Genomic DNA, 12,381 nt, shown 5'->3' on the forward strand with positions numbered 1-12,381 from the left:
TCTTTACTGCGGTGAAGTTTTGTTCTAAAGTTTCATTTTCGATATAACTCGTGGTCAACGAAGCGGATGACTTGTTCCGTATTCGGAATTTCTTCATAAATGCTTTCCTGAATTCACGATTGTAGCACACGTAAACTTATGGATTCCATATGCAAGCCGCTTTGGCCATTTGACATGGCAGCTGCACAATGGTTGGTGAAATTTCCTCCAAAATCATATCTTAAATAACGCCGTTAAAAGGCTAACAACGGCATAGGGAGTCCAGCTGATTATAAAGGACACTGCAAATAGAATACATATAACGGTTGCACAAAACTTAACGAATTATCATAAACAATATCCATGCTATATCTATTGAAAGATAAGGTAAAAAGAAAATACTATATTATATACAAGTAATAAACTAACATTGTCACTTTTAAAAAATTTGTATATAATATAATGCATAAGCAGCATGTAACTCATAGATAAAAGCAATCGTTTAATCAAAACGGATTTCAGTTTCTTTTTTGGATATTTATTCAACACAAGTAAAAATGTCCGTGACACGTACTCGAGTGACTCTAGTCAGGGTAATCAATTGCAAACACATAGAGTAAGTCCGATGCGCATGCGCTTAATCTGTCATAATATACATGATCTATTGTAGCATCAACTTAGGGCTTTTTTGTTGATACCAAACCAGTTTCAGTTTTGGTGTCAATGGTTTCAGCAGTTTCGAACTCGGTTTTGATAGTTTGGCTTGAAGAAACAAATGCATGGTTTTGTATACAGTTTAAACAACATGGCGAAGCTACTGCATGTAGCCATTATTTCCAATTATAAATATAACCTTTACCATTTAGCTCATTTGCCCATTATAAGGCAATGTTATCAAAAGGATTGAGTTTCAACAAACATGGTTGATCACTTTCCGCCATGTTGGTTTCAAAGTAAACTAGTTTTCGGATGAAACGAACCGATAAAACTTCCTCCGGTAGGGGTTTCAATAGTTTCGAAAACCGGTTTCGGTTTTCGTTAAAGAAACGATAAAACTGGTTTTGGTTTTATTTAAAACTGTAACAACAAATGCACATTTCTTGAAACCGAAATAAAACCGAAACCAGTTTATAACCAACAAAAACGCCCATAATCGCGACCTTATCCAGAACTTGCTACGTGTTGAAGTGATTGTTCGGTAGTTTGCCAATTAAAACGAAGTAAAAAGTATCATCTTGAGGTTAAAATATACTGTGAAGAAATAATGTCAGATATTTTTCTACACCCCCTTTTCAAATCAATGAATTAGGAAGGAAAGACACTGCAAAATACTCAATTACACCTGACAAAATGCATAAACAGTGTACCCAATGACGTTCGGGATAAGTGGACTAAGTAATGCAAGCCTACTCAACATCGCTATTATACTTCAGTCAAATTCAACGCATTTTAACACAAAAGGCAAAGCACGATTTAACAGGTTTTTTTTTGTTTTCATTATTTCATAGATTTTGCTCATACACATATGCAATTTTAAATATTTGCTATTTTGTCAGTTATCACAAAAGTACATGTTGTGCTTTAGAAATAATATTCTTTAATTTATGTAGCAATAAAATTTATAAGCATTATGCTTATGGAATTGTACTGACAAAAAAGAAAAAAAACAACATTAGTACAGCTGAAATAAACCATACTTTATAATGGTGAGGTTGGTTTAAGAAATGACTCGAATATTTCCATGATATTGGGACCAGTGATAGTTAACCCAAACGTTCAAAAGGTACACAGAATTCCGCAAACTGGATAAGTCGCCTACTTTAAGCGACCCTCTTAATCGACTGAACAAATTAAAAGAGTATATTAAGTTTGGAGACATTTTCTAAAACAGTAAAAGCATAACAAATAAATAAGCAAATTTTACGAAATTCTTTGAAGCAAATTCTAAGATATATTTAAGGCCATGGAATACATAAAAATAACAACCGGATATATTTCATAGTTGAAATATCATGACTTTGTTCAAGACAACTGAAATCACAGACAAAAAGTCAGTGAAAAAGACACCGAAAAAACTTAAAATCACTCTCAACACATCGAAAAAGAACTGAAATATATCACATTGTGAAGAACCTTTATCGTTTTAATACCTCAATAATGATGTGGGTATTAACGTTGCTAAGGATCTGTTTTCTCTAGAGATTGAAATTAAAAATACATTAGTTCACAGTATTATTTACGATACTTTTACTGTTCATGTCAATAACAACTTTCCTTTATAGTCCATTTAGCAATTAAAATTTTTCGTGTCATCGTAAATCATTTAATATGTTAAACGTTAATAAAGAGTTAATACGCAAAAGCTATCAGAATGCTACGTAGGCGGCAGGCATAACTGTTATTAACTTTCTCGGTTTAACATTGTACGTTATCACCCTCCATGGGATTTGATATTTTTATCTCAGTGTTTCGAATCAATGTTCTATCGGCAGTAATGGATTGTCTGGATTAAAATCCATTTGATTATTCATCTAAATTGAACAATGGATTTATCATTTCCATTATGCACAAATCAGGCACGTTTTGATAACGGGTGTATTACTATTTGGATTCATATTACATTGAATATGTTTTTTAAATGGCGTATAAACAAAACTGAAACTGTCTGCCACTGTTTTGGAATGCAGAAGTATAAAGAGTATTTTTATATATATATTGGTGTTTTTGTAACTGGCTAATAAAATGAAATATCCTTGCCAATTGTTTTGAGAAATATAAGGAGTGGTGATAAACGTACATTTTTTTTACAAACATCAAAATAATGTTATATATATATATCGGCAAGTGCTCTAAGTTTTCTCATTCTTTCGTTACGTCTGTTAACAACTACTAAGGCGGTTGCAACGGTTTGTCTCCCTTATGTATGAGCTATTAAACAACTTGTTTTAAAAAACGTATCGTCATAAAGTATTTGTCAACGTTGCTAGTCCCTGCAGTTTCAATGTGATTTATCTCTTTAATAACAAAGACGGTAAGTGTATAAGGTCACTCGAGATATTGTGTGTTCGAGCCCTACCAGGTCTGATTTCCGCATAAACTTTCAAAATGTACACAAGTTCTGGTTTCCCCAGGAAACGTGAGTGATTTTGTAAGTTACCAATATTCGCTACAATCGATCCAAAGAAAACGTACTATTTTTAAAAAGCAAGGCCTACATGAGAATGTTATAAATTTGGTTTCTTTGTTAATTATGTGTCTACTTGGCTAATCCCTGTAGTTTTCAGTGCATCTTTACAACAATAATTTTAAACAATTTAAATGACCTACTATGCTTTCAGGGATCTCATATACAAACTAAGACTTGCTCTTTAGTATATTTCACTAAAATGCTGTTACAAACGGTGTATATATCAAAACAATACACGATTTTGCCGAATGACAAGCAAGCAAAACAGAAATCACGAAGGCAAGAAGTAGTCATTATTTTAGTTTTCTTTTAATAGACAATTAAATTGGTATTCGAATGAGAAGCATGAGAAGCTGACGTATAACTACCTGAAGACAACAAAATCAAAACTTAATTTTGGCATTCGATTTGGTCAGGACCTTTCGATATAAATAAAACAGATTCCTTCCGGCGACCCCACGGTGGAGACATTGATTTAAACGCTAAGTCTATTAAAGCAATCCTATCATTATTAAAAACATATGTACGATAATGTACACCTGGTACCGCCAATCAACAGTCTGTAAAAACGAACAATATTTCAGACGTAAGTGAACCGATATTCGTCTTCTTGATTTCCCTGACAATGCACACGAAATGCAAACTAATACAGACTATATTAACAAATGCAATCATCCAAAACCCGTGCAACATTGTAGTATAGTGTTGAAATAAACAATTACAAGTACTGCATACGATGAAGCTACATACTGTTATGGTAAAATACTTACATATAACAAACGCCACGGACATGGTCACTTTTACATCTCTCATGACGCTCCGTTTCTGTATCCATGCAGACCGCATCTTCTTCTCCCTCCAAATCTGAAAGTTTATAAAGATTTTGCATTGAAAATCATATTAAAGCAAATAAAAGAAGACGAGTATTCATTTGGTTCATTTCTTCAATAATATTGAGGAAGTCAATTGTAAGAATTGGAAATAATCTAGGCTAGCAAAACACATGGTATTTATCCGCTGTTTCACCCCATACCCTTAGAAACATATAAACGTTTTCAGGTTTGAGGTATAGTGTGTACCTTTTGTTCTAACAATGCTATATGTATGTTTAAACTTAATTTATTTGACAATGATAGATAATATATTGCTAGATGCATTTTCATTTACACAATGGTGTACGAAAGTGGAGTATTCAGATGACAATGAAGTAAGGATTTAATGCGCTTAAAATGTTAAACAAATGTCAAATGTCAAACACTATTATTAAACTTACCTTAAGCAAAATTGATATGTAGCATATTAGTATTATGGCCAACGGAATGAAAAGTACAAAGAAATACATTGCGATGGTATACGACAAATTTGATAGGGTTCTTGACTTTCAGTCCGGTGCTCAAGAAATTCCTATACCTTCAAGTTCAAATGATCCCCAAGCAACTAAAGGCATTGTGCCCCAGAATAGTCCAAACGAAAAGCATAGTCCAATAGCCGTCCATATACGAAATCGCCCTATAGTGTTTGGCTTAAATGTTGATGTCATTATTAGATATCTGTGAATCGATAGTCCAGTTAGTAAAAATATCGATGTAGTCCCCAAAGTAGTTACAATAAAACCGTCCTACTGGCGTCCATAGAATCCGAAAATAAAACCTTTAGAGAAACTGGAAATGATTAAAACTGGAAAAGCGCAAAACACAATAAGCATATCACAATATATTACAGCAACAATCCACAAATTCGTCTGTATGTGCAATTTTCCACATGAATGATACACCCTTAACACAGCAACGTTCTCAAGAAGTGCCAAAATAAAAAGAATAGAAAATATAGTTCCTATAATATAATAAACATTTGAAGATATGTCCATTATTGTCAGTTTTAGCAAATCAGTTACTGTGTCATTCACGACAAGCTAGCAGACCCACTTGTGACTCCTTTCCCGATAGAACCGTCGCTCATATCCAGCATACGGGCAAAAAGGCAATAGTTATTTATATAATAGTCCTTTCGTTGACGCGTATTAACATACTGCGTGGTTTAAGACTGTTTTGGCCGAAAAGTGATAAACATTTTAAAGATTCAACTAAAAATCTAACTTCTTTGAAGTGAAATGCATATTAAGCGTCTAAAAATTAAGTGCCAGTTGGCCATTTACATGTATGTTACAAAATATTTTCAATAGTTAGTCCTATATAAAAGATTGATAGACAAATTTAGCTCCCCAAAAATAAAAACAAAATAAAAAATGGGTACTTCTGAGTGTAACAGGTGTTTACAAAACATCATATGGTGACTTTTATATTTAATTCATAACAATATTTAATTTCCACTTTAAGAGCTATTCTATCGTGTCAATTAAATAACGTATATGTGTTGTAAATTAATTAAATGTGAACTTTGATTTTGTATAGTCATATAGTTATTATTTAATGTTTAATCAAAGCTCACATAAATCCATTTAAATTCATTTACAACACCTTTCTTATTATACTTTTGGTATTCTCGTTTTACCGGTACGGAACGATAAATGCAATTTGTATCGTTATTATGTATTTGGTTTGCTTTTGAAAGAGACAAATGTCACCAAAGTGTCATGAAATTGATTGAGAATATTTGAAAAGCCAACGAATCTCGAATAGAACACTATATGTTCGCCATAATCATGGTATACTTCTAGCATATATCACGCATCCAACATGAATGACGTAACACCATTGGTTCAGATCTGATCACGCGGTGATCCAATATATTTTTTCATATTGGGTCAGTAAATAATAACGTACCATAATGGCGTCTTATGTTCAGGCCAGATAAAAACAACGATTAACCCTAAGTTGATCAACAGGTCCTCGACGTGATATATACGTTATGGGGTTAGATGATGACCCGATATGAGATATACGTGGCGCAGGAAACCATTTTCAGGTTCGAGATTCGCTTTCACCCAATATGGTTACCTCTGCCCCATATATCACATATCGGGTCACTTATTTACCCCGCAACTTATATTATTAAGGTCAGGAGGTCACTTTAAAAGACTGCACGTACGCATGAATAAGCCACCTTCAAAGGCAACTGAGCAATTTGTAAAAATATGCTTCCTAACTGTAAAGGGTGTGAGTTTTTTTAAACCTTAATGTAATGACCTTCAGCGAGGCATAACTGTTAATAGCGCTGGAACTTCTCAACCACTAGAACAGATGATGCAAAGTGTCTGCAGTCATGGCATGAAGAAGACTATAAAGACTGTTTTTCAGTTCTCTGATGGTAAATGGTCATTAAATGGCCCGTGGATAATAAGCTTTTGTTAGATCCAGACAGCAATCTAATCAATAAGGTTTGTGAAAGATTCAATGCGATTCAACTCAATGACATCTTTTTGATTCCCTTGATAATTGTTCTTCAAATACTTCATGAAATATTTATTGAATAACTTTCCTCCGCTGTGTTTTACAAAAAAAATCAAATAATCTTTTCTTGCATAACGTATATCTCCGGTCATGTGACCAGTGCTGGAAAACCCTGTCTTACCGTTTAAGATGAGTCACGGGCAACATCGCGCCACTTCGTATTTCTTTTATTATATGGTTTATACAAGACTTAGTATATTATGCCATTTCAATAAAGCGCAATCAAGTATAAAAGTATGCAAGACTTTTAATTAAAATTGAAAATGAATAATCGTGCAAACGCGATCTTCAGAGAAACTATTTGACATAAATAGTAATTTAGAATCACTGCGCTTTATGACGTCAGTAGACAACCTCGCGCACGTGTTTTAGTAAATTGTACAAAAGTGTGTTTCGAAGTCAAATCTTCCACATATTTATAATTTTAGATATGCAAGATAAATATCAATCATGTTTTTCCGGTCCAGATTGAAATATCCGACCCTCAGGCACGCTGCGTGCCCTTGGGTTGGATTTTTCGTACCGGAAACACATGATAGATATTTATATTGTATAGCACTTTGATCGTACTTTTATGACATTAATATTTTATTTCTAAATGGGTAACATAATATATTTAAGACTAAGTCACAAATTTAGGATTTTAACTGCCGTCCTAGATAGGACCATTCCTAATTAAAATTCGTCAAAAACCAGTTCAAACTCCTGTGATTCGTGGCTGGGAATTCAAACTTTATTAAAATTTGCAAAAAAACATTTATTTACTCATGACATCGATCATATATTTTTCAGCAAGATTACCGATTCAATTGTATTCAGCCGAATTCGTCCTGATTATCCAGTTCTCAATCCGATTCCGATTTTCTCTTTCGCATGGTAAAAATTGACCAAATCTGTCCCGATAGCGTTTGGATTCTCCCGAATGCGATCAGACACAGATCAGACAGTGACCTATCAGTGAATGGAAGACATCCGTTAGAAAACCGTTTCAAGTGATAGTCCCGGACTCAATCGGCTTGAAACGGCAATTCAAAATTTGTATCCGGTGTCATGGCGGTTTAGGCTGTTTAAATCTGCTCTCAGTTAATTCGAGAATTACTCTGCGATGTGCTAGGTACTCAACGTCGGATGGGCCAAAATTTGAAGTATGAATAGTTAAACTGAATTTTCTGAATTTGCGAAAATGTTATATATTAGTTTGTTATAAACTAATTATCTCTGAAAATCCACGCCGGTTGTTTTCAAATCTATACTACTGGGAAAAGGTTACCCTACTCAATCATAATGTCAGAAAATAATATCAAATTATAACAAATAAGCCAATTGATACGCCAGTCAACCAAACCAAAAAACGACCCGTGTCTTCTCCAGAAGAACTTGTTGATCTAAAAAGAAACAGACTTGGTAGTGATGTTTCCGTTGGTGGGGAAGACAGTAACAAGCAACAAGGTAATCGTTGATTTCCTTTTAACTTGATATTAAACATGATTATAATAATAATAATAAATTATGCATAATCCCGTATTGAAATGTTACTTTAATCGATATAATGCCGATAGACATGTTTAGAACAATAATTTTGTTCAAATGTATTGAATGTTACTTTGAACTTTATTATGGTTTATCTTGAATTGAAGTACACATGACTGAGTTTGTTTTCATTTTGCTTAATACAGTAAACACTATCGTGTGATGGAGATTTTCAATATGTATGTTTTGTTATTTGCGTACAAATCGACAATTATGAATGCAAACCATAAAAAGGATGTTCCAAGTTGTCATTGAATGCATTATTTTATGAAACGAGGAAAATTAAAAGTTATGAAGCGAGCCTTTCCGTAATGAGTTTCATAAAAGTTTGGTATAAAATGCAGAGAATGTAAGATTTTTTCAATATAAAGATAAATTCGTCACCAAAGGAAGGATTTTATTTATTTTCCGATATAAGGGTCGACACATAAATATTAGGGCAAAATGACGTCATTATCAGGATATTGCATTAATCAATATTGAAAGCAAATAAATTCGCGTTTATTCCAGACACATGTTAAGCACTTCAACACTTGTCGTTTAAGTTTCAATAAGTTATAAAATGTGTGAAACAACCAGTACCTCGGAAGAAGAAATATCCTATTGAGTGAGCTGTTAACACATTTTTTATCGTGCAACGGTTATTTATTTTAAAATATTCATATACGTTAGACAACATCCAAACATAAATTTGAATAGAGCATAGTCACATAACAAAGGATTAAAAGGTGAACGATCATGGCAATCTAACAGACATGTTCGATGAGTGCCTAACATATATCTGTGTTAATACTAACGTCACACGCACATATATACTTAAACTTGCTCTTTTTATGGGGACAACCGTCGCCAAAGTCTTCATGAAATTGACCGACAATGGTAACGGAAGCTGATATCCTCACCTTTATCACAGTGTAGTATAGGCATGTACTATGTCATGATCAGTTGATATTGTCTGACATTACCCTTAAACGACTGCGTGACATTCGTTATTTTCATTAATGGAAATTCAGGTCAGGCCATGCACAACTTTTAAGGATAAAAGCTGTTAACCTAACACCTTTGTGCAAAATAAACCAGTACAGCAAAAACGATGTGGTATGGGAGCCTCTTTCACCACTACAACATACGAAATTAGCAATATAAATGATTTAATGATTTAAAATGTCTTCAACTATCATTAATAAAACCGTTTGTAAGTTTTCTATTTGTAAATGGGCCGTGGATAATTGGCTACTCACACTTTTAGACAACACTCTCATTCTTTCAGTTGTGTTAGAGATTTATAGTGATTCAACTTGTTTATTAATGGGCCAGATTAAACCTGACGTGGAAACTCTCTATCTATTTCCACTGGGTTCCTATTCCTAAATTGTTATACCCCTTCCAAAAACTCTTCATTTAGTTATTTTGCATAGTACAAAATTTATATATGTGTTGTGACGTTAAGATTTATATCTTTGAAAGATAACAAAATGTTCAGCAGTAGACTGCACTATCGAACTTAGGTCAGTATATTGTTAGCAATGTGGTCTTCAACTATGTTAAAAAATAAGAAGCAGTATTCTTGAATTCAACAATATTCAATCAAATCATCAATAATTATGAATTCATGCTATCAATTTGAAAAATAACCATCAATTATAATCATCCTCATTTTGTAAACATACTTTAATGGTCTGCACATTCATCATTCGGGTACAAATGAATGATTAAAGTTACCGCTGTGGAAATTTTAAACACTCACAATGATACAAAATATTCTAATACCCTCTTTAACATATTTAAACAAGTGGAGTACTCTATCCCTTAAAATGTCAATATTAATGAATTTGAGGAACATTCAAACAGTATCACGTTCATACTACAGCAATATTTATGAAGTTTGATGTAATTTATCTCCGGAAAACGCAACTTATATGTCTTGTGAAGACAGACAAAACAAGATAAATAGTTTGTCTTTGCTCTTTTCATTGATAAAATGATGGAGTCGGCACATGTATATCCCCTTAAAGCAATATAAAAAAAAACATGCAATAATGTGTTCTTATTTAACTGTTCGGCGAATCAAACTTTAAAATACAAACAAAATAAAAAAAATATTTCTTCTTTTGATCACTAGAATAATAAACAAAAAATGATGCATACTTTCTAACTTTAATTCCATATAGTATTTTATACTGCGTTTCACAACTTTAATCTTTGACCCCTCTTATTAATATTATGGCTATAAGTGAATTCTTGTATGTTTATAGTGACTATGAATTAATCCTTGCTCTAACATATTGCATGTCAACCTTAAGCCTCCATTTTGCTCTATACTGACCAACAACCTCATTTGACCTTGACACTTTTAGTCAATTCAATACGTAAATCTTTGGTTGCCATTTAAATGAAATTCATTTCAATAAAACATCATTGCAGCCGTAGGTAAAATAATATGGAACAAGAGACTTGTAAGTTGCGTAAAAACACTAATTACAATTAAATAGCAAAGGTACCATCTGAAAACGGCAACTTGATATATTTAAAGTGACCCATTGTCCATTGCAAGTGAATATAATGGTAACAGTTATAGTTTGATTATCATATCAATCCAGAAGTGACAAACAAAATCATGCCAACCTTGTCAGTTTTTTTTAATTGAAATGCTAATATACCTGTATCATCCCACAAAAGGAATGAGATTTTCAAAATTAAATATAGTACTTACTACATCATTTATCAAACTGCTTTGCTGTGAAGAAACATATGTTTCAAGCCAAATTCAGTGTTCAATTCATAAAACGATATCAGGCGTTTTCAACCTTAAATATGTTTTAAATGTTTGGCTTGAAAAGCCCGATGATTGAAACAAGGATTCTGGAATCTTAGAAATAAAATTCTTGGGCTGTTCTTTTATGCGCCCAATCAACATAAAACGGAGATAAAGCGGTTTTTGTACCAGTCAGAAACGATTGTCAAGCTTACAGTCAGAACCGATTGTTAAGCTACCAGTCGCTGATAAGAAACGGTTGCTACATGACAATTCAGAAATTATTATATTTATTATATAAAGTCTGCTTATGCAGGTGTTTATCGCTTCAAAACAACTGCAGATCATTTTGCTGGACATAAATTACTTACCTCTTATGCAAAAAAAACGTTATTTAGTATTAAAATGAAACAATGATGAAATATTTAGTAAGACAAAGTGAAAAGCAGCAAGGGAGTTGAGACTTGAGTCATGTTGTTGTTTACGAGCCTTACTCGTTTTGGAAATTCACTGTGTGTTGCCCTGTTGTCAAGTATGAACGTTGACAATGCGGGAACAGAAAATTGTACCATATGAATTTAAAGTGAACGAACCCTGCTTTCAATTGGACAGATGCAATGTTGAAAGAAATAATTATGAGTACTAAATGGCAATCGTAATGAATACTTCCGTTACACTCACAACACTACCACAGTTGGTTTAAAACGTTTCTGGTCATGACATAAACTCAGCTAACAATTTCCACACCTGTTAAGACCGCTCTTTGGTTTCCAGTGGTAAACGACCATCCAATGGCTCGTGGATGGTAAGCTGTTCATATTTCCATGAACTCAGTAAAAGATCCACGTTTTATTACATGGAGCTCATTGATACATGTTGTTCAAAAACGTCTCATTTGAAACAATGGACAAAACATACACTTTGAAGATTGAATAACTTTCCGCCGGAGTGTTTAACAAAACCAGAAACACGTTTTCAGACAGTCAGTACATCGGGACCGGATTTCCAAAAGAATCTCAAGCATGAATAGCTTAAGTGTCTAATTTTACATACCACAATCTTAACATTGATGTTTTAAATTAAAAAGTAGTTTCTAGTATAAGATAATTTCTTCAAAAAGTCTAAGAACTCGTCAAAATGTAAATACTACACAACCTATACAGAAATAAAAATGATGTGTTTAGCTTGGTCCTTTTATTAGTTGATTGAGAAAATAAGGCCAGTTAATGACATTCATATGTATTTACTTAAATGGTTACAGAATAGTTCATAGCAGTTTTAATTAAAGATGTCGATTTGGCATAGAATTTGGAAGGCATGGCAACGGTCGTTGATTGTCTACTCAAATATGTGTATGCCTGATTTGTATCTGTATTCCTTGCCAGCAACAAAATGCAATCAGAAACTTGTCAATTTGCTTTTCTGATATGCATTCCCTTTGATTCAGATAGGAGATTTTCCTGTGGCCATATTATAATTACATAGAGGGGAAATCAGCATAGAATTTTTATTATCAATAT

At 33.2% G+C, this 12,381-nt stretch overlaps 1 protein-coding gene across 1 annotated transcript in view; it reads right to left on the reverse strand.

Annotated features, from left to right (window-relative positions):
* The window catches only part of LOC128241119 (cell adhesion molecule DSCAML1-like), a 41,391-nt gene extending 36,883 nt beyond the window's left edge, over positions 1-4,508 (reverse strand). Inside the window, exons 1-3 of the mRNA XM_052958095.1 lie at positions 4,440-4,508; positions 3,937-4,030; positions 247-281 (exon numbers count right to left, since the gene is read on the reverse strand). Coding sequence (XP_052814055.1) covers positions 247-281; positions 3,937-4,030; positions 4,440-4,508 — 198 coding nt within the window. The remainder of the gene's footprint in view (positions 1-246; positions 282-3,936; positions 4,031-4,439) is intronic.
* Between the last annotated feature and the right edge of the window lie 7,873 nt (positions 4,509-12,381).

This window comes from Mya arenaria, chromosome 7 (assembly GCF_026914265.1).
Source record: "Mya arenaria isolate MELC-2E11 chromosome 7, ASM2691426v1".
In the NCBI taxonomy this organism is placed as follows: domain Eukaryota; kingdom Metazoa; phylum Mollusca; class Bivalvia; order Myida; family Myidae; genus Mya; species Mya arenaria.